This window comes from Abramis brama (genome assembly GCF_963993115.1).
Source record: "Abramis brama genome assembly, chromosome: 6".
Lineage (NCBI taxonomy): Eukaryota > Metazoa > Chordata > Actinopteri > Cypriniformes > Leuciscidae > Abramis > Abramis brama.
This window is the reverse complement of record NC_139968.1, coordinates 39,628,219-39,650,471: the sequence shown is the minus strand read 5'-3', so window position 1 is coordinate 39,650,471 and position 22,253 is coordinate 39,628,219. Positions and strand designations below refer to the sequence as shown.

The 22,253-nt window shown below is 40.3% G+C and overlaps 2 protein-coding genes and 1 long non-coding RNA gene across 22 annotated transcripts in view; 1 reads left to right on the top strand and 2 right to left on the bottom strand.

The window, feature by feature from the left end:
* LOC311084458 (myosin IXB) overlaps positions 1 to 6,138 on the top strand; it is a 49,331-nt gene extending 43,193 nt beyond the window's left edge. For 4 of the 20 annotated variants that reach the window (XM_084116498.1, XM_084116494.1, XM_084116495.1 and 1 more), the window contains 13 exons: positions 64 to 234; positions 348 to 389; positions 471 to 582; positions 663 to 736; positions 814 to 1,006; positions 1,156 to 1,284; positions 1,363 to 1,468; positions 1,557 to 1,688; positions 1,777 to 1,900; positions 2,120 to 2,167; positions 3,368 to 3,483; positions 3,564 to 3,691; positions 4,900 to 6,138. In XM_084116498.1, coding sequence (XP_083972624.1) covers positions 64 to 234; positions 348 to 389; positions 471 to 582; positions 663 to 736; positions 814 to 1,006; positions 1,156 to 1,284; positions 1,363 to 1,468; positions 1,557 to 1,688; positions 1,777 to 1,900; positions 2,120 to 2,167; positions 3,368 to 3,483; positions 3,564 to 3,691; positions 4,900 to 5,324 — 1,800 coding nt within the window. In that variant the 3' untranslated portion in view covers positions 5,325 to 6,138. Of the gene's footprint in view, positions 1 to 63; positions 235 to 347; positions 390 to 470; positions 583 to 662; positions 737 to 813; positions 1,007 to 1,155; positions 1,285 to 1,362; positions 1,469 to 1,556; positions 1,689 to 1,776; positions 1,901 to 2,119; positions 2,168 to 3,367; positions 3,484 to 3,563; positions 3,704 to 3,796; positions 3,859 to 4,899 lie in introns of all 20 variants that reach the window. The other 16 variants (XM_084116499.1, XM_084116496.1, XR_014606537.1 and 13 more) reach the window with 15 other exon arrangements.
* LOC311084461 (programmed cell death 1 ligand 1-like) lies at positions 6,122 to 8,667 on the bottom strand. The gene is made up of 4 exons (XM_084116504.1): positions 8,467 to 8,667; positions 7,741 to 7,781; positions 6,688 to 7,014; positions 6,122 to 6,518 (listed from the first exon to the last, which is right to left on the bottom strand). The coding sequence occupies exons 1-4, from the start codon at positions 8,475 to 8,477 to the stop codon at positions 6,400 to 6,402; spliced, it is 498 nt and encodes a 165-aa protein (XP_083972630.1). The 5' UTR covers positions 8,478 to 8,667; the 3' UTR covers positions 6,122 to 6,399.
* Positions 8,668 to 15,211: 6,544 nt separating this feature from the next.
* Positions 15,212 to 17,935, bottom strand: LOC311085091. Its single transcript, XR_014606733.1, has 3 exons — positions 17,123 to 17,935; positions 16,294 to 16,334; positions 15,212 to 15,532 (listed from the first exon to the last, which is right to left on the bottom strand). It is a non-coding gene; the product is annotated as an uncharacterized lncRNA (long non-coding RNA).
* Positions 17,936 to 22,253: the final 4,318 nt, after the last annotated feature.

Below are 22,253 nucleotides of genomic sequence, written 5' to 3'. Positions count from 1 at the left end.
AACTTATATTCAGAATACTTAAACATCTAGTTATTGATTTCTTCTTCCTTCACGCATCTACAGAAATCACAAATCGGGTATAAGGCTTTGATGAATTGCTACCAGAATAAAGTGATCAGTCTGGCTGGAGAAAAGCAGAAGGGTGAGGTACCGCTGGTGGTCAATCTCTTCCAGTCAGTTCTGGACGGCTTCATCAGAGCGGAGATCAAAAAAGAAGAGGCCGAACCAGCCAAGGTGAAAGTTCATGCATCCCCCTTTTATTATCTGATTTAAATAACAGTTATTAATGTTGATAACTTAAATACATGCTAACTTTTTAACTTGCCTTGGGAAAAAATCTGTCTTAGCCCCCCAAAGGTCGTAAGATGAGAAGGAAGAAGGCTAAAAGCGTAAGTATTTCTAGCCAACCATCCATTCTTTCAGACTGACTCTGCAATGTGAATAAATGTAAACGTTTTGTCTGGAATTAGTTGGAGAATCCATTGGACCATGTGTTTTCAAACTACCAAGTCAATATCATTCAGTCTTGTGATCAGTGCACCTCATACATCTGGGGTATGGAGAAGGCCTACATGTGCAGCTGTGAGTATCTCTAATATGTACCCTATTGATTCACCTTCAATCGGGCTGACGACATTGATGACGAACCATTTTTGTTTCAGATTGCAAAATGGTTTGCCATAAGAAGTGCATTAGTAAAATAGTCATAGACTGCTCTACATTCTGCTCCAAGAAGGTAAGAATCCAATCCTAAGCATTTTGGAGAAGCAGTCATGTTACCATCTTGTTGATCTTTGTGTGCTCTGGGTCCAGTGTGATGATGAGCCTGGATCTCAACACTTTGGTGTGCGTGTGTGCCACCTGGTCAATAACAAGACCCCTGTACCAGTGGTTCTGGAGATAATGATGGAACACGTGGAAATGAACGGCCTGTACACAGAGGGCATTTATAGGAAGTCCGGCTCAGCCAATCGCATGAAGGAGCTACACCAGCTGTTGGAAGCAGGTGAGCCATCATGGATATTACTAGAACTCAATGGCATATTGGGAAGGCGACCTCTTTGTAGTCTCGCATATCCAGACTTTTGACTGTTGGCATGAGGTCTAGTAGCTTACTCTGCCCACTTTGATAACTTTGTTTAATGACTTGTGAAGGCCCAGAGAATGTTTGTCTGGAGGATTACCCCATCCATGCGGTCACTGGCTTGGTCAAACAGTGGCTAAGGGAGTTGCCCGAACCTCTCATGACCTTCACGCACTACAATGACTTCCTCCGTGCCATAGGTTGGTCCCCATGTCACCTTTCTCTTGCCCTTATGGTATCCCTCAGGCTTGCTATAACGCTTTTGTCGTCTTTCATAGAGCTGCCTGAGAAGCAAGAGCAATTGCTAGCCATTTACAAAGTTTTGGAACAGCTTCCAACAGCAAACTTCAACACCTTAGAGAGACTCATTTTCCACCTTGTCAGGTACAGATGAGTTTATTCTGTACACAACAAACGCTGTGTGTAGAAAACCGTGCAGCAGTCGGGTGTTAATGCTCTGGTTTCATTTCAGGGTTGCGAAGGAGGAGAAGAGCAATCGGATGACGCCAAACTCTCTGGCCATTGTTTTTGCCCCCTGTATTCTCCGCTGTCCGGACAGCGCCGACCCGCTCATGAGCATGAAGGACGTTGCCAAAACCACCACGTAAGAACACTGCAAGTTATAGTGTGTCTTTAATAAGAATCTGTTGTTTTAAAGTCAAGTCTCAAGTCTGAATCTTTACTATCCTCAGTTGTGTGGAGATGATACTTCACGAACAGATCCGGAGATACAACGAAAAAATGGAGGAGATCGAGCATCTGGAATATGCTGAGGCATTGGCTGTCAATCAGCTCAAGCTAAAAAGACAAAACACGGTAAACTTGACTTACCTTGCCTTATACCTGCCGTTCATCAGAATGCATTTCTGCATTATTTGGAAGTGGTTTGTTTCTAGATGCCTGTGAAAAATGCCTATATTTTCCCCCCTGAACAACTACTTTTCCCAACAGTCCGCAACCTTCCACAAGGCACCAACAGAGAGTAACTGTCGCAACACTTTTTTTGCTTCTCTTTTTTTTTTAATGTCTCTGTAGTGCTGGCATTTACCTCTCAGATTTATCACTCCTTACAAAGAAGTGGCGGTACGTATGCCCCTGTGGTATTCTGAACCCCAGTAGTGTGGCATGTTCATGCATCCAGTGTGCATGCAGTGCAAAAGTCATACCCTACTAATACTAACTAAACCCACTGCATGTGTTAGTGTCACTTTAGACCTGTAGACATTCAAGAGGGTGTGGGTGTAGATGTGTGCTGGTTTTGGGTGGTCACTGCAGTGAATGGCATGAATTTCAAAGTTATGCGAAATCACTTGTGCTGAATATTAAGCAATACGCTTGCTGTTTATATATTAAGCAACAGGCAATTTGTTGAACATTAATAGAATATCTTGAACATTAATAGTATAAAGCAGGAAGACAAATAAGTTGTAAAGTCTGACTGTTAGTCTTTTGTTTTTGATTCCTACAAACCTTTGAATCTCATGCCATGGAAACTTCCAGACTTGAATTGTTTTTAGTTCCTCAATACAACTTAACATCCATCCAAATGGTTGAACCTTTCCTTCTTCCAGACTTACTTTTATGAAACATCTCTAGCACTCTTCATTTCCACTTCGAAAGGGATGGTTGTGCCACACTTAAAAACGTAAAGCATTTTCGTCATTTCGATCACAAGTGGACAGGTGTAAGCGGGTGTACAGGTGTATACAGGTGTAAACGGGGTCGAAAACATTTTGAGCATGTCCACTTTCCACCACTTCCAGAGGTAGTCAAAAAGCGCATTAGATCAGACTGCTTTCGCAGTGTAAAGGCTCATGTGGCTAAATGCATTCAAACAGCCACATTCGGCGTTATGTTGCGGCTCTCAAAGCAGAAACAAAAGTTGCTGCTCTCCGTATGTTTTCCAGTAACTTTTTCCTTTCGCGTTCATATGTAAATTTTGCAAGCTCATTTTGTCCATTAGATCGAAAGATCTGAAAAAGCCCATACATTTACCCGCCCATAGACCCTCCCCTCGAAGAAATCAGGAGAGAAGTGGTTGAAAGTGGATAAATGAGACTTAAAACACCAGGTGTAAAAGGGTACGTCTGCCTCGTCTACTTGTGATCCGATCCACCAAAACACATTTTAATACAAGGTGTAAACAGGGTCATAGACTAACTGAACGGGAGACCCTTCACTGAAGAACCTCCTTTCTGTGTTTCCCTTTTTGTGGCAATGAGAGAAGAATCTTTAATGTTAATCTCATTATCTGGAGTTAAATTTGCTATCTTTGGACTCTAGATTCGGGAGAAGCCAGCTTCCGACCTTCGTGTAGTACCTGAGAATGAGCCCCTGGATTCAGACGCAGAAGCTGAGCGAAGCCTGTTGGAACGAATCAAGTCCATCAAGCAAGAAAAGTATGTTGAAGAAGTCTCACGAGACCACTTGTATCATTGGAGACAGATTGCATGACTCTTGAATGGTGTTTGTCTTCCAGAGAGGACCTCGCCTGCAGGCTTCCTGAACTAGACCAGCCCGGTTCTGACCAGGAGAACATTGATTCGGAGGCGTCAGTCAGCTCTGAGAGTCTACTGGACGAGCGAGCAGTTTGTTCGGACACGGAAGGTCAGTATTAAGGTACAGACTCCCTCCGTTTCGGACCGATCTTCTTTTCTCTCCTCTGCAGTAGTCACCCATGTGTGGGTCCTGTCCCTGTTGTGTGTAGCGCAGGTCTGGACGGGATGCTCCTGGCGCATTTAAAGTCGGTGGCGGTGCCGTCCACTCTGTAGCAGGTTGTGATCTCTTCTAACCCAAGTGTTTCGGTGTTATGTGCATGTTTGCGGTGACGGATTTCAATTCAGTTCACGCTTATTTGTATAGCGCTTTTCACAATACACATCATTTCAAAGCAGCTTTACAGAAAATGCATGAGTCCAAATTACAATTTAAGCCTGGAACAAACCAAACCGACGGTTGGCCATCGGGCAGTTTTTGTACGTCCGCACCCTCGGCTGAAAATGTTGAATCGGCGGCTTTTTTTCGGCCGATTCGACATGTTCAATCGCTGTCGGGCCATCGGTGAAAGAGGGAACTCTGATTGACTGTTTAGCTTAGTGAACGAATCAGTGCACGAGAATAATAGCAAAGAAGTCAAAACGATACAGATAGAAGGCTGTTCTGATATTACGTCATCTTACCTGAGTGTTCCTTGGCGAATATTTCAATATTAACACGAGAGGAGAGGAATAAAGAAAGTGTTTAGCAGGATTGATATTCAAAACGGTAAGCACGCACTGCTTTGTTTACGGTTTGTGTATCTGCAGCCGCAGCGTCGGTTTCCCTTTTTGAATGACGAATATATCTGCAGAAATAGACAGTTGTCTCATTTACACGCATGCGCAGAACGCACATTCTAGCTAACAGTCGGCTGTAGTTCTCTCGGTGTGTTCAAGTGAAGCTTTTTACCCCGACACAACAACACAGTCAGCTTTCATCAGCGCTAGTTCGTCGGCATCGGCTTGGTGTGTTACAGGCATTTGAGTGATCTGTTATCAGACGTAACGAAGTATTTCAGAAATGTACATATACAAAATCGCAGTTAGCGAAAAAGGTATTAATTTAAACAATGTAATAATTCAATGCAGAAACAATGAGCTCATTGAAATAATGAATACTTGTTTGTTTAACAAATGATTTTAACATTTAGAAAGGGTGTATGCTGAATAAGACACTGCATGTTGTCTTCCTTTAATGACTGTTGGTGGCATGTCTTGGGTTCTGCATTGGGTTTTCTCCTGCTTTGGGGGTTGATTGGTTCTGTCTCCTTATTGTAGGACAACCAATGGTAGTGCCAAGATTATCCAAACCAGCTTGCCTTCCTAAGTCTGTCGTCCTGGCCCAGGGAAGCAGCACACGGGCTGACGGCTCCTCTCTTCCTTCACTGTCTTCTCCCAGGCTTCAGCTCCAGCGTCGCCTCCCTATCATCCCGGGAACGGTCAAACTTCCCCCAGGAGTCCTGTGCCACCCGGCTGTCCGGTCCCTCCCTCCCCGAAAATCCCTGTCGCTCACCCTCGTCCAGCGGCGCGAGCATCCCGGCCGTCGCAAAGACAGCATCCAGTCCCTCTACATCACAGCAGGAGCAGATCTCCTCTTCCCGTCCTCAACCGAGTCCTCAAACACCTCCAGCACACCGGAGCTCCCGACCTCCTCCCGACGATTCTCCGACCCGGACCTTGCTTTCGTAAACGACACGGTTTGAGTTGCAAAGCTTGCCTGCTCTCGAAAGAGCGTTTCGATTGGTTGTCACCATTGACAGCGACTGCTTTGCCATGGTCACAGTGACTGATAAAGAGAATTGTCTCACCTAGCACTTTTCCATACTAATAATATATTGGATTTTAAGAGACTTTTTTTTTAAAGACTCAGATTTTTGCTGCATACAGACGTTGACATGTCAATGTTTGGTGCTTAATTTTTTTTATTTTACTTTTTAGCATCAAGAAAAAAACAGTCCTGCACCTTTTTGTGTCCGTAACGAACAGGAAAAATAAATTCAACCATGAGGAATATCGCCTTGATGTTTGGTTCATCTTAAAGACTTTTAAGCTGTAGATCCTCCCTAAAGTTCTGCACAAACACTCAATGGACAAGTTTTGACTGGAGGGGGAAAGATGCAGCACTAGCCACTTTCCTCTTGGACCAGAATCCCTTAACCGAATGCAATTTCCCATAATAACTCGAACTCTTTTTTTAATTCTGATAAGCGATATGACACTTTGGATCTGCGTGGATGTCTATTCAGAATAGCTTTGTGTAGGATTAAATACAGTTAGTGGCCAAGCCATTATGTTTAATACTAAAGTCAAGCGATACGTCTGCTGTTGAATGTTGTCATGATTGAAAAGTATGGAACGAATGCTGGCTGGATGTCTATGATGTCAGGTGTTTTGCATCACGTGGACCGTATGTGCCTAATAGTGTCGCTGTTTTTCAGTCCTCAGTGATGTTTTTCGCATTTATTGGAGAAATGAAACTAATTATTTTCTTACAATACAATTTGTACTGGTCGCAAACTTGTGTGCTTTTCATGTGTCTTACCCATAATTCTTTGTGGCTTAATTTTTACTCCAGAGGCATCACTGACCATCTATCATTCTCTGCCTTTTCTTCATAATCGATAGTCCTAATTATCACCTTTCAATGAATACACAGAACCTCAAATTAATGAACACAAAAAAATTATTGATTCATGGTGTTTTATTAAAAATGCCTGGGTAAATGTAAAAAAAAAAGCACATCATCTATAAATAAACAACACAATAGAACGGGCAGAATCAAATAAATTGCCGAATGAATCCAGATAAAAGTAGGAGGAGTTGCAGAGTTCTTCCCAGGCTTGTTTCTGTGCCATGGCTTCTTACTTGAACTGCTCTTAGTTCTGTTACTGGCCGTTCTGTGGAGGCAAAAATTAGGAGTACAATTAAACGCTTTGAAACCTATTAGATATTTTGCGAATAGAGCAAAAACAGTATTGTACAACATGTTTGACTATACCAACTCGGTTTAGATTCCAATCACATAGAAACTCCAAATGTACTAAATTAGGAGGCATTACAACACACCTTTGACCACCAGTTTTGTACTGTGATGATCTCCCACATCTGGAACGAAACAGATGTACGTTCCTCTATCGGAGAGCTGAAGATCGGTGAGTTTGAGAGAGATGTGGCCGTTCTTGAGCTCTTCAGGTAAAACTTCTGCTCTGTTCTTGTACGCTGGGTCTTGTTCCTTAACAGAAACTTCTCCATGGATAATATCGTATACATTCCTGGTGTCGTTGTGTCTCCAGTAGACTGTCAGTTGTTTTTCTTCAAGTACAATTCTTCTGTCACTGCACGGCAAAACGACAGAGCCTCCTTCAACGCCTTCAAATACCGGATGCAGAGAAGCTAGAAAAGTTTTTAGTTTTTTTTAGTTTTACGTTCACTATTATTATACAGTGGTGTTCAAAAGTCTGAAACCACATTGAAAACCTGTTTTTTTTTTCCTCAAATATTTAATAATATTACAATTATTTCTGAATTTAAGCTCTGAAATCAAGTGTTGCTTAAAAATTTACATTGATCAGTGACTCTTTGTACATTCTTTGTACGTTCAAAACACCACACTCTGGCGACCCCTGCTGGTCAGAACGGTGTATTTGCAGCAGAGACTCAGGCCAAACATGCATAAAAAACCCTTTAACAACCCCATTCCAAAAGTTCTTTAAGTAAAATCTATCAAATGCAATTATCTAATCATCTAATAAGATTAATTATCCAGTCTCTGTGTAATATGTGTTCTTTTATCAATTTCCAGGGCTTGTTTTGTTTGTTCCATGGCTTGCTCAACTAAACAAACCAATAAGAGACTATTAACTAGCCTACTATTATTCCTATCAATTATACTAATGTCTCATTAAAACGTCCACAAATGTATAAAACTGATAAGAGATCTGGTAAGAAAAAAACAACAACAACAACAAAAAAAACAGATATTTGTTCAATGATCTCACTGAATCCGCATGATTCATTAACCATTAAAATTGTATCTCTAATCCACAACGGCTCTACTGAAATCGCGTGACTTTGGCAGTTTGAAAGTTCATTTCTGTACAGTATTTGCTCTGTTCTTACCTGTATCTATCAACAGTACCGACAGATAGATGAAACAGCATCTGGAAATCAAGAGAGAACATTTTAATAACAATTATGCTGAGCAATGTCAAGTCCATAAAAAGTAATTCAAAATATTTCCGCCATCATTATCCATAAAAAAAATCATCAACGATATCCTCTTTCAAATGTGCATCATTTTATATTTTATTTTAAATAAGCACCACCAATCTTGGCTACAGTTGAGGGTAAACTTGATTGGTCCGAGCATGTTAGTTACTGGCAGCTATTTTGTTCAATGAAATGAATGAAGACTGTTATGAATCTAGCTATATACATCTTGTTTACAGTTCACAGCGTCATACACATGTCCTAATTCATAAAGTTGAATTAGCTAACCCTCGATCATGTCATTTTTACTATTCAAAGTGTACACTTGCAGGTGTTGCGAGCGCGTAGACATGGTGACGTTGCCATAGAAAAAATGCAACGTGCCACAACACAAATGTGTTTGTTGGGTCCCTACCCTAGCCCTCGGCGCTGACAGCCCTTGACATACGTGAAACTTTCTATGCACTTTTACACGACATCGGCATTCGATATAAGTGTGCACTGGCTTGTCTTGTTTGCAGTCTTATTCAAACGTCTCGCGTTATGCACAGTCATATACCACATAATAATGATTCTCATTACTGTACACTGAAACTTAACTCAACAACGTGCAGTTTAACTTGAGTAAGTCTTTACCGTCGGTGCATGTTGTAGTCAGAGCTGTGTGTGAGGGTTACTCTCGGACTCTAAGCTGTTTGTAAATTCAAATAAAGCGGGCAACTCCACATGGGTTCTTCAACGACTAAAGTCCAAAGGTGTGTTCGACATCAGCTGCGGCTGGATGTAACCGATCGGCGAGAGTAGCCGCGTGCAGGCAGTAGCACCTCACTGCAGTACACGAGATCCAGGGGGCGGAGTTGGATCTGGATCTAATGGGTGGAGATTGGTAGGTTTAGGGGTGGGTTTTTAGGGATCAGGGGGTGGAGATGGGTAGGTTTAGGTATATGTAAGGTGGAAGGAGTTGGATCTGGATCCGTGCAGGCGGATAGGAGCTGCAAACGGAGACGTGAAGTCGGACACTTTCTGGTTCCCGTAGTGACCGCTCACGTGGTGTTTGGATACTTTACCACAGCTGAATTGAAATAAATGCAATATTTGCCAAATAATACACAGATGTTTCAGAGACATTTTCATTCAATACTTTGTGTACTGCTTCATAAGCTACTATCAATGAAGTGGAGTCTTTTTTTTAATCAGTTTTAATTTGATAAACATGACACAATATAGCATCGCAACTACATGAAAAGAGTGTTTACTGTTATAAAAAAACTGATTTGTGAGCTTTGGAGGAACTAAAGGTGTTCGAATAAACACGAAACACACGTGATCGTTGTCATGCGGTGAATCCGGCCAATCGTGGAACAGTGTCGTCATCAGCCCTCCTGCAGCCGCTCTTGAGAAGCTGCGCTGGCTGAGTTCTCCATAGGGGGCCAATGTTTCGAAAAAGATTGAAGCTTCCCCGGGCGCCACCATTGATTAGCAGACCCCCACCTGCTGTTAGCATTCCATTGACTCCCATTCATTTTGGCGTCACTTTGACAGCGAATAACTTTACATCTGAGGCGTTTAAAGACTCCATCTGTCCATTATTTATTTCTAAAGAAACACGAAAATGTATAAAAGGCTCCATTACCTTGTATCTTACGTTATGGCCCCGTAGAAACAGTTTTTGTAAAAATAGGCTAATGATTGCGTCATAACCACACAACTCTCTGTTGCACAGTATGAAATTACTGTAATTACAGGAGGAGAAGCTCGCGCGCAATCGGGGGGACGTGGAGGCAAAATTACAATATAATTAATCAGAATACATAGCAAAAGTTGCTCCTGCTCCTAGCTCATGGACACCTCCTACTCACACTCTCCGTCTCTGCAAGATTCGGAAGGGAATGATTCAGATTTCTCTTGGCACAGCTACTAGAAGACAGACGGGTTGTTCACGTCACATCTACGTCGTCAAGCTCAGTTTGAGTCTGCGTAGTACGCTCAGCCATCAGGAAGTGAGCGCTTCTAATTGACTTCACTTTTTTCTCTGTTGAATCCAATGGTCGCTGTGTCCATTTTTATACTGTCTATGGTTCTCCGGCTACTCTCATGTCGCTCTTGCGGTGCTTTGATGATCATAGCATAAGTCACAGTCACGTGGCGTCGCCACTGTATCAAGTCGGACAAAATTTCTAACCGCCATGCTCTGCTTCAAGTCAGCCGCTGATCGGTCTGCGCAGAGCTGTATGAAGTCGAACAAGCCTCAAACCTTAACGAGTATGGGGAGGCTGCAGACCTAGGCTGGAGCCGGTAGATATACGCATAGATATACATACGCCCCCCAGGCAGTTTTACGCCCCTGTTGTTCCTGATGCGTCCAGTAGGGGGAGGCTGTACAAGCGACACGAATTGAGGAATAATTAACTTGTTGTTTAGCAATAATGCTTATTTTTTTATAAATGATAAGCTAATTGTTGATAACCATATCTATATGTCAATAGATGGGTCTATAATTTATTTCTAGAGACAATAAAAGTACTTGAAGGTCAGGTTGTAGGTTTAGCTGCCCTTCACCCGCTCTGTCAAAATTAATTGTATTTTTAATTTTATTTTGTTGTCTGTCTTTAGCTTGCGTGAGATGGCCTCCTGTTAGACCCTGTTTGTTCCTTGCATTAAAACATATTCTACATGGTTTCTGGAGCAACATTATAGTAGATATTGGAACTTGTTTTTTTGGTGTGAACACACAAAAGACACATTTATAATAGGCATGTATGTATGTTCAATTTGTATGTCTCTCTCCAAGTAAAGAGTTGAACTGCACACTCACTCACATATTTTTTATTATTTCCGACGTCATGATTAAACCTGCATTAAAAACTTTGGTCCCATATGGTTTAAATGTACCGTAGATGTTGGTTTGAGTTGTTTCTTATAAATGAGATGATCTAATTATCTAATGTATATCTTAATATGCATTTTTCTTAAAATATCTTACTGATTTGGACAAAAATGTATGTGCACTTAATGTGAGTTTTATCGTACTCTGATCGCACATCTCTCATAAAGGTGTGTGTTTGCTTTAGCTACTTAAAATCTCTCTCTCTCTAGACTTGTATAAACTATAAACACACATCTCTTTTTTTAACTGCATTCCAAACCAATATCTACATGGACATGCCTTTAATGTAATTTTCAATTTTCTCGGCACAGTCCATCATCAGTGGCCAAAAAAAAAAAAAAATCAAAGTGGCTTGACACTTTTTTGTTTCACCAAGACGGTGCCTGTGCCGTTGTACATTCAAGATCAGGAGCAAATTGATGCAGTCCACACTCACCACATCAATGTCATCCCTGGCTTTTGTGGGACATTTGACCATCTTGGAGGCTGAGGAGAAATGTCCTGTGGAGAGGACCTGTCATCGACATAAGGTAAGGATCCTATAAAGGATGTCATTATTTACAAATAACCATTTTTTCTACCACTATCCAACTTTTGCTTCTTTTTTTATCAGTGAGCGAGAGCACTTTGACGGGGATAGAAAAACAGTTAAAGAAGAGTGGCAAGCCATAGGGGAGTCATCTATGGAAGTCATCCTAATTCATAAATGATGTAAATAAATAACTTTTTTTGTGAACAACAATATTGTCTCTTTCTTCTAAATGGGCCTGGGAATTTTATAAAAGGAATCAACTGTGTTTGTCCTCATATGTAGGACACTGTTCTGTAGCTGTATAGTGCCAATGGTGACCAATAGTGAATAGTACAGCAGATATTCCATATGATTACACGGTATGTCTAATGGGCTAAATATGGTTAATATCTAAATGTAACTTTCACAAATTCACATTTATACATATATCACTCACTCAGTCTCCTGTATTTAAAAACCTAAGGTGAATATAACTATTCTACAGTAGTTCATATATCATTACTTTGTCCATTTGATCCAACTGGGTGTATTTTTAATTTTTCAATTCACAAAAAGAATGGTCTTCTGTAGGCCGAGTGAAGAGAGTGAAGCCCAACTGAATATCGACAGATATTTTTTTCTGTAGTGCAGATCATTCCACTGTCTGTGTAACGTTTATATTTAAATGAACAAAAAACACTAAATTAGTCAAAGTCTATGGACGGGACGGTTATTAATGTGTAAGTTTTGAGCGTCAAGTTATTTCGCGGTATATCCCCCTACTGGACACACCAGGAACAACAGGGGTGTAAAACTGCCTGGACCGTATATCTGCCGGCTCGGGGTCTGCAGTCTCCCGTGTCCCCATATAGACCTTAACAGTAAAGCTCAGTGTAATGAGTAGGATGTGATTTAGTCCAGCAGGTGGCAGTAACAGACTGTATAAAGTTAAAGGGATAGTTCACTTTGAAATTAATTTTTGATATGTTTTAGCTTACCTCAAAGGCATCCAAGATGTAGGTGTCTTTTTTTCCGGAGTAGTTTCAATTTTGATATTTTTAGGTCAAACCGTTCTTGTCTGTCAGTCATATAATGCAGGTCTATGGTCACTGTCTCAAAACAGCATGCACAAAGTCCAAATTAAACAATTCCCCATCGTAAGTACACATTGATGGCTTAAGACACGAAACGAGCGGTTTGTGTGAGAAAACGAACAGTATTTATATAGTTTTTGTCCTTTTGTAAACACACACACCCAAATGATCAGAGGACGCGGGTGCTTCGGTCTGCGCAAGCGCCGGAAAGCGACGGAAAAGGTCAGAGGGCGCGGGTGCTTCGATCTGCGCAAGCACCGGAAAGCGCAGGAAATTATCTCTCGCGCGTGTACGTCACTCATTGTTTACACAGAGATTTCGGAAGCCTTACCTTTCACTGTGAAGATCTAAACATATTTAGACGTACAGGAAATGGCAATGGAAGACGATTTCGATATATCAACAGACAACGTTGAATTTTTTACACAACCATATTTATTTGAACCAGAGTACACCGATCAAGAACTCAGAGCGATAGAGGAAGCATCCGCTGCAGCAGCACGTCTTCAAGCCTCAGAGAGACAGAGATCTCTGCAAAATTGGTGGTGTTCTTGTAGCAAGTGTTGTGAATGGAACATAGCAATGCCACAGCTACAAGACGACGACGAGGACATTGACAGTACCCCGTCATACACCTGCCAACGTGCAAAACGCTGCGGCTCAACAGCGGAGAAAACTCGAGATCTTCAGTCAGGCAGGTGTATGACGGGGTACTGTCAATGTCCTCGTCGTCTTGTAGCTGTGGCATTACTATGTTCCATTCGTGATTCGTGATTCTTGATCGGTGTACTCTGGTTCAAATAAATATGGTTGTGTAAAAAATTCAACGTTGTCTGTTGATATATCGAAATCGTCTTCCATTGCCATTTCCTGTACGTCTAAATATGTTTAGATCTTCACAGTGAAAGATAAGGCTTCTGAAATCTCTGTGTAAACAATGAGTGACGTACACGCGCGAGAGATAATTTCCGGCGCTTGCGCAGATCGAAGCGCCCGCACCCTCTGACCTTTTCCGTCACTTTCCGGCGCTTGCGCAGACCGAAGCACCCGCGTCCTCTGATCATTTGGGTGTGTGTGTTTACAAGAGGACAAAAACTATATAAAAACTGTTCGTTTTCTCACACAAACCGCTCATTTCGTGTCTTAAGCCATCAATGTGTACTTACGATGGGGAATTGTTTAATTTGGACGTTGGGGAATTGTTTAATTTGGACTTTGTGCATGCTGTTTTGAGACAGTGACCATAGACCTGCATTATATGACTGACAGACAAGAACGGTTTGACCTAAAAATATCAAAATTGAAACTACTCCGGAAAAAAAGACACCTACATCTTGGATGCCTTTGAGGTAAGCTAAAACATACCAAAAATTAATTTCAAAGTGAACTATCCCTTTAAGTGCATTTGCTAAAGAGATGTGTGGTGATTTGATATGATGCCGCTCCACTTGGAAATAATAATACGCCAGCACAGGAATCCTTTATTGACACTTTCCTTTATTCATGGTCTATTGAATATTACACTCAGTAAACAGTTTCAGAAGTTAGAAATGGCCAAAAGGCAGCGCGTTTTAAATCAATGTGAAATGAAGTAGCCTATAGACCCTTTTACAGTTGGTAAACATGGTGACGTATTTGTGTGGGCGGGGCTTAGCTGGAGGCAGAAAGATCCCTCTGGCCGCTTCACCAACGCTAGTTTGCAAGTTTTGTTAGCTTGTTTTTTTAACAATGACTGGAGAAAATCCGATTTTGTCTTAATGTGCAAGGTCACTCACTGTCCAGGACCGCGATTGTTATTTGCAAAAGTTAATTTTAACGGACGGAACCAGATGACCGTACACGCTCAGTCAATGGACGATCTGACAGGATTAACGTTAAAGCTACCTCCGGTTGAGTGGCCTGACTTCTACACCTACCCGATAGAGAAACCGAGGGTAAAGAGAAACTGAGGACATATATATATATATTTAGATGCCTATAACTATGTGCTGAATGGTCATGTAAAGACTTGTGTGGTACGATCCGCAGTTCTGCCTAGCCAGCGCCAAGAAGACGACAATGTAAAGAGTGACACTACGGTCCAATTTTAATGATATGAATATTTTCTAGAAATAAAAATTCCAGATACAGTATACTCATTTTTCATTGATTCTTGCACCCAACAACACAACAAGATGACATTTAATAATAAAAATAATAATTTAAGCTCCTTATTATGTAGCCGAATCTGTGCTGGTTTGTATTGGCCGCCTCCAGTTTTCCGTTTGTTTTGCCTCCAGCTAGCGCCGTGACGTAACTGTGACGTCGGCGCAAAAGGGGTCTATTAATTAAATAAGATAATCGCCCATTATAGGCTACTTATTATGTACAGAACCTCATTAATAGGCTGAACCAATCCTTCTTTATAGATTTCATATAAATTATGTTTTATTAAGAAATACTTAAGTAAATGTTATATTATTATGTAATTAATGTTATTAATTTTCAGTTCTCATTTAAATGGTGTGTACTGTATAGTGAACAAGATTAGAGCAGCACATTATACAAGGAAACAGCAGAACACACAGGTTTCAACTATAAAATTAATATTTAAATAAAGTGCAGGAGGAATCCAGATGACATTAGGAGGAGCAGAGTCCTTCCCAGCCTTGCTTTTGTTCCAGCGCTTCTTATTTGAGCCGTTGTGCATATTGTGAATGATCTTTCTGTGAGGCAAACCAACAAGCAAAAACAAAGCACTATTAGGAGTAAAAACTAACAGTAGGGCTACTGTAAAACACGTTATTATGATTTGAGCAAAATAAGTGCACAGCTTAGATCACTTTGATTATAAACACATGGAAATTAAAACTGATGAACAAAAGTATAGTAATTACAACACACCTTTGACCACCAGTTGTGTACTGTCATGAACTGTCACAGCTGGAATGAAACAGATGTACGTTCCTCCATCGGAGAGCTGAAGATCGGTGAGTTTGAGAGAGATCTGGCCTTTCTTGAGCTCTTCAGGTAAAACTTCTGCTCTGTTCTTGTACGCTGGGTCTTGTGTCTTTACAGAAACTTCTCCACGGATAATATCGTATACATTCCTGGTGTCGTTGTGTCTCCAGTGGATTGTCAGTTGTTTTTCTTCAAGTACAATTCTTCTGTCACTGCACGGCAAAACGACAGAGCCTCCTTCAACGCCTTCAACCAACCTGTGCTGAGAGGCTAAAACAGTATGTTATAGCTTTAATTTTTGATCATTAATCGGTGCTGTCGAAAAAGTTAGAGGCAAACTTTTACTTCAGAAAATCTAAATGAGTGCCATTGCTCATGTGACATCTCAAATCATTCAGAACATAATCATCATGTTTTGTTCATGTAGCTCCAGTGCTGCTGTCACTGAGGCAAGAGGAAAGATTAATGTAGTTTATACAGGCTAACTTTTAACTCACATTGTTTTGCAGATAATACAGTATGTAATGAAATAAGTGTTACATCATAAAAATGCAAAGTAAATCATTTTTATTAGTGGTCACCAACTTTTGGACCCCAGTGACACTAGCCTGTTTGTACTGCCCTATGAAAAAAAAGTATACTTTATTGTATTTGAAATAGATTCATTTTTGCAATAGTACATTGCAAATATACTAACAATTCTTTTTTACTATCTTTAAATATATAAAAATTATATTAGCATCATACTTTCATCACACCTATTTTCACAATACAACTTTTAACACACTTTAAAATAATTGTACTTTAGTATATTTTAGAAAAATATAAAATTATAAAACTAGAACTATAAAAGTTATGCTTTACTACACTTTAAATACAACTAAAATATACAAATGAGTTGTTTCAAAATAGCACACTTCAAGTTAACTAATCATTAACACAGTTGAACTTCAAGTCTTGAAGTATCCTGAATTAGTCTGGCTGCAAGTAATACTTAACATATATTTTTTTTTTCACCAGTGTGTTCTTACCTGTATCTATTAACAACATCAACACACAGATGGAACAGCATCTGCAAACCATGAGTAGAACATGCAGGTATTAAATCCATAAAGTGAGTCTAAAATATTTTTCCATGTCAAAAAAAAAAAAGGGACAGCATATGCGAAATTTGTTTTCCAATAACGTGATATCCCTGCACAATAAACTTGAAGGACCACCCTGAACACCTGATCATGCTTTGACAGCTCTTTTGACAGTTCAATATTAAACTCTGGTCACAAATAGAAAAGGAAATAAAGAGAGATAGGCGCAGGAGAGCGAGAGAGAAAGCGCGGGAGAGCGAGAGAGAGAAAGGGCGGGAGAGCAGCCCTGCTGCAAAGTGTTTGACTTCAGCATTCAACTTCAGATTTTTATTTAGTGTACACGTGCGAATATTCATTGAACAAGTTGTCAAATTCACATCTACATGCTCTCGAGTTTTGCTACTCTTTTACCTTCATATTTTTCTTCATGCTTTTTTTCATAATCCGTGCTCACACACTGTATTTGAACATAATACAGCCGAATGTCCAAAAAAAGCTGTTCTCATATACATATTTTCTGTCAGACAACAGACCATTGGCTACACGTCACGACAAATATGGTTAGACTATTACTGTCGCAAAAACATGGCTAATTTGTGTTATTTGTGCTGTTTTTTGTTTTTGTTTTATTTGTAGTAAAAACCATGATTAATTTTCTCAATTCCAATATGGTTAGCCTACATGCTATCTAAATCACACATTAACTCAATGTTAAAAACCCACTGAGACTGTTATTAAACTCAACAACATGCAGTTTAAATTGAGAAAGTCTTACCGTCGGTGCATGTTGTAGTCAGATGTGTGTGAGGAATATTCTCGGACTTTAGAGCAGCTCAAATACCAGCGGGCAAATCTGCAATACGTTAAGACTGGACTGTTCCTCCACCTCTCGTAGGAGGAGTCCACAACTCCACATGGGTTCTCCAACGTCTAAAGTCCAAACCTTAACAGTAAAGCTCAGTGTAATAAGTGCATTTGCTAAGGAGAGGTGTGGTGATTATATCCTCCTGGGACCCAGGAATAGACTTGTGTTCACTATAATGGACAATATATTTTAGTGAATTTGTCTGACACCAAACATATTGTATTGCTTACGGAAACTGAGGTCATTTAATGTGGATAAAACACTGATGTGCATGTTTTATAGATCCTATATTGAGTGGGTTGTATCCTTTTCATTGTTGTGCTGGTTCAACTCTCTGAATGTGAAAAATAAAAACCGTATTGAGAGGATGGTAAATCAGGGAAACAAAATAACAGGGAGGAAGCAGATGACTATGGCTCAGTAATACCATAGACAGGCTTTGGGTAAAGCCGAGAACATTTTGTTAGATGATTCTCACCCCTTGTATTCTGAGTTCTATCTTCTCCCGTCTGGTAGCCGGTATAGAACTCCGCTTAGTAAAACTAATCGGTTTAAAAATTAATTTGTCCCCTCAGCTGTGAAGTTTTTAAATTCTAGGTAAATGTATTTATTGGGTACTTTCTCTTTTCTCCTATTTTTGTGTATGTGTGTGTGATCCTGTTTTATGTGTATGCTTGTTTGCTGCAACCAAATTGCCTTCGGGAAATGAATAAAGATGAACTGAACTGAGATATCAAATGTTTGGAGGTTTCACCATGACAACAACTTTTGGGCTTTAAAGCAACACTAAATAATTTTTTTTTACCTTGAAATAATGTTTCCAAAATCAGTGGTTCATCAAGTCGTAACAGGGTGAAAGGCACTTATGCCTCCGCTTTGCAGCCCTATATCTGCTATAACCACACTATGCAAGTTTGCCAAACCGGGTCGCATTTCTGTAGTTCGAATGAGACATAAGAAACTACAAATTTGACTTGCTTTACGTCAAGCGTTACAATAGTTATTACTTAATTTTTCTTCGTTTCTGATGTCACAATACATCATACTTTCATGAAATCATGTAACAAACTCTACCTTGTCTGTGGACATCATTCATTCCAAAGCCGGTGCTGGATAAACAGCGAGTGTGACCATAGGCTAAATTATTTACGACAGCGGTAATGGACAATTCCGCTTCCAACCTGTAGGGGGACCGAAGAGGAAAAGTTCTTTAGTGTTGCTTTAAAAAGGACTGACATTGATTTAGTGATCAAATTTAGCATGGAAATATGATAGACTAATATTGTAATTTTCATTTAAATAAGACAAAGTTTCTAATTGTTTGTCATAAATTAACAAACAATTAATATTTTAACATAAATTGTGGTTTCTAAACAAAAATATGACTTTATGTTACAGGGCATTGATTTCATACATGTCCATGTTGTTTCTTAAAAAAAAAAAAAAAAAAAAATATATATATATATATATATATATATATATATATATATATATATATATATATATTGCACATGTATAGCCTACATAAATATCATGATATCACACATTGCGCTGTAAACCATGGTACATACTGACTAACTGAAACATTAATTCAATATCACATGCCTAAAAACCCTTCCAAATCTCATGAGTACATTGTTGTACACTGAAAATTAATGATGAAAGACTTAACTCTACATCGTGCAGTTTAAATTGAGAAAGCCGTCTTACCGTCGGTAAGTGTTGTGTGTGTGAGGGTTAGAATTAGCCGTTAACAACAGTCACACTGCATCTCTGGTTACAACTGATTTTTTAATAAAGGTGCCTCCTCTGTAAAAGTGTGGAGTTTTCTTTGTGTCTTTTTTATTCAATCAAACATACTGCGTTTGAGAGTAAAACTAATTATTTTGTAATTAAATTTAAAGGTTGCAAAAAAAGTCTTCTTAAGGCTCAAAAAGAAGTTGATAACAAAATGATTTGCAGTGCATGTAAATTTTTTGAAAACCTTTATTTTTCTATTTTTCTTTATTTTTATTTTTTTTAAAGTTTGGCTTGCGAATGAAGCTGTGTCTCAGTGGGCGGTCTCTACCAAGATGGAAGACCCTTTTTCTATTGGTCACCCTGGATCGAAGTGACAGGTTGACCACGCCCACTACTTTTTCTCTCTGCTGCCGCGCAAAGAGAAGAGCGAGTGAACTTGTAACGTGGCGAGCAACAGGTCCTTTACTGGGTAAGATAATAACTGATGTAATATCACTGTGGCGAGGCTGGTGGCGTGATTACTGATGAGCGACACCTGCGCGACGCACCGTTCTCATGTCTCTCACGGTCACGGAGGAGCGGAAGCATATGATGACAACAGTATGACGACAGTGAAGATGGAGAGAGGACAGGCCTGGATTTTACATTTTGTTGTGTTTTGTTTTATTATGTGTTATTTATTAATTCAGGTATTTGACCCCACCTCCTTCTTCTCAGAATAACAAACTTTGTTACAATCACAAACTCAGTGACAAGAGAACTGAATTCTTCTCTTCTTATGCTCTCTCACTTAAATACTTGGCTAAACCAGTCTGTAGTTGTTTTACCGCAGAATAGATTTTATTAGCCAACACAACAGCATAGATAGCAGCCAGAGCCACCCATAGACAGTAAAATAAATGGACACAGCGACCCCATTGGATTCAATGGAGAAAAGTGAAGTCAAAGCACTCACTCCCTGATGGCTGAGCGTACTGCGCAGACTCAAACTGAGCTTGACGACGTAGATGTGACGTGAGCAACCCGTCTGTCTTCTAGTAGCTGTGCCGAGATCTGAATCATTCCCTTCCGAAACTTGCAGAGACAGAGAGTGTGAGTAGAAGCTGTCCATGAGCTAGGAGCAGGAGAAACTTTTGCTAAGTATTCTGATTAATTATTTAGTCATTTTGCCTCCACGTCCCCCCAATTGCCCGCGAGCTTCTCCTCCCGTCCATACGGTAATCTCTCTACTGTGCGACAGAGAGTCACGTGGTTATGACGCAATCGTTAGCCTATTTTTACAAAAACTGCTTCTACGGGGCCATAACGTAAGATACAAGATAATGGAGCCTTTTATACATTTCCGTGTTTCTTTATAAATAAATAATGGACAAATGGAGTCTTTAAACGCCTCAGATGTAAAGTTATTCGCTGTCAAAATGACGCCAAAATGAATGGGAGTCAATGGAATGCTAACAGCAGGTGATGGTCTGCTAATCAATGGCGGCGCCTGGGGAAGCTTCAGTGTTTTCTGAAACATTGGCCCCCTGGAGCCACCAGTAGGAAATATCAGTTTTGTTAACAGACAGATCATGCACATGACATATAGCCTAAACCAGCAGCTAACAGTAGCAATTCACACTAAGCAACAGACGGATTCTTTTCTGACGGTCATTGTTATTTAAATTTCTACTTAAGATTAAATATGAATATGAAAAAGTTTAAATACACTTACATAACAGCAAAAAAGTTAAAAAAAACTGCTGAGAAAAATATCTAAAACCTGTCTTGATAAGTGCATGTAAAACAATTGAATCTATATAACGAAAGAAAATGTGTGAAGTAATTTATATTATGTATTTTATGTAGGCCTACCTATATTATCATTATAGTTTTTAAGACTAATATTGTTAATAATAATTTGTTACATTTATATATCGCTTTTCTGGGTACTCAAAGAGCTTTACATGGTCAACCACCACCAATGTGCAGCTCCACCTGGATGATGCGACGGCAGCCATTTTGTGCCAGAACGCCCACCACACACCAGCTTACAGTGAGGAGACAGTGATGAAGCCAATCAGTATGTGGGGATGATTAGGAGGCCATGATGGACAGAGGCCAAGGGGCAAATTTGGCCAGGGTTCCGGGGTTACATCCCAACTCTTTTTCGAAGGACATCCTGGGATTTTTTATGACCACAGAGATTCAGGACCTCGGTTTAACGTCTCATCTGCAGGACGGTGCTCTTTGAAAATATAGTGTCCCTGTCACTACACTGGGGCATTAGGACCCACACAGACCACAGGGTGAGCGCCCCCTGCTGACCTCACTGACACCTCTTCCAGCAGCAACCTGATTTTCCCAGAAAGTCTCCCATCCAGGTACTGACCAGGCTCAACCCTGCTTAGCTTCAGTGGGAGACCAGTCTTGGGCTACAGGGTGATATGGCTGCTGGCAGACGTTAAAAGTTAATATAACGTCTCTTTTTATATTGACTTCAATCACAATCACAGTTTCAGGTAGTCTAATGAAATGATCCGGAAGTTATGGCAGATCAGACATGATTACTAAGCCCGACCCTTTGGCCCGACTTCACTGGTTTAGCAAACGTTAAGTATTTAAATGGGAGAGCATAACAAGATAATAGTTCAGTTCACTTGCCACTGAGTTTATGATATTAAAGGTTGTTATCAGCGATTTCAGGCCCAAACATAAATGATCACATTCATCTAATATTTCCTAACGATCCGCTAGCTGCACTAGGTTTTGCGCTTGTGCACGGCTGCCTATGACGGCTGCACACGAAAACCTCACAACACCCACCCTTGTCGGTATTGGTTGAAATACTATTTATTTTGGTTTTGAGTGGTTGGTGAAACCAACTGTTTTTGTGTGCAGATTTCAGACACTAGGCTGCCTACAGAGACGCGTTTTTTTTGACAGGATGCTTATGGGGCGGGCAGCTAGCGGATCGTTAGGAAATATTAGATGAATGTGATCATTTATGTTTGGGCCTGAAATCGCTGATTCAACCTTTAAATCAGTAAATGACCTGTTGCTCGCCACGTTACAAGTTTGCTCGCTCTTCTCTCAGACACTGTGCGGCAGCAGTGAGAAAAAGTAGTGGGCGTGGTCAACCTGTCACTTCGATCCAGGGTGACCAATAGAAAAGGGTCTTCCATCCTGGTTGGTAGAGACCGCCCACTGAGACACAGCTTCATTCGCAAACAACACTTTTCAACTCGCAAGCAAAAGATTTAGACCCGCAAAAAAGAGCAAAATTTGTGTGTTTGTGATGAAAAGTGTTTGAAATGCACAA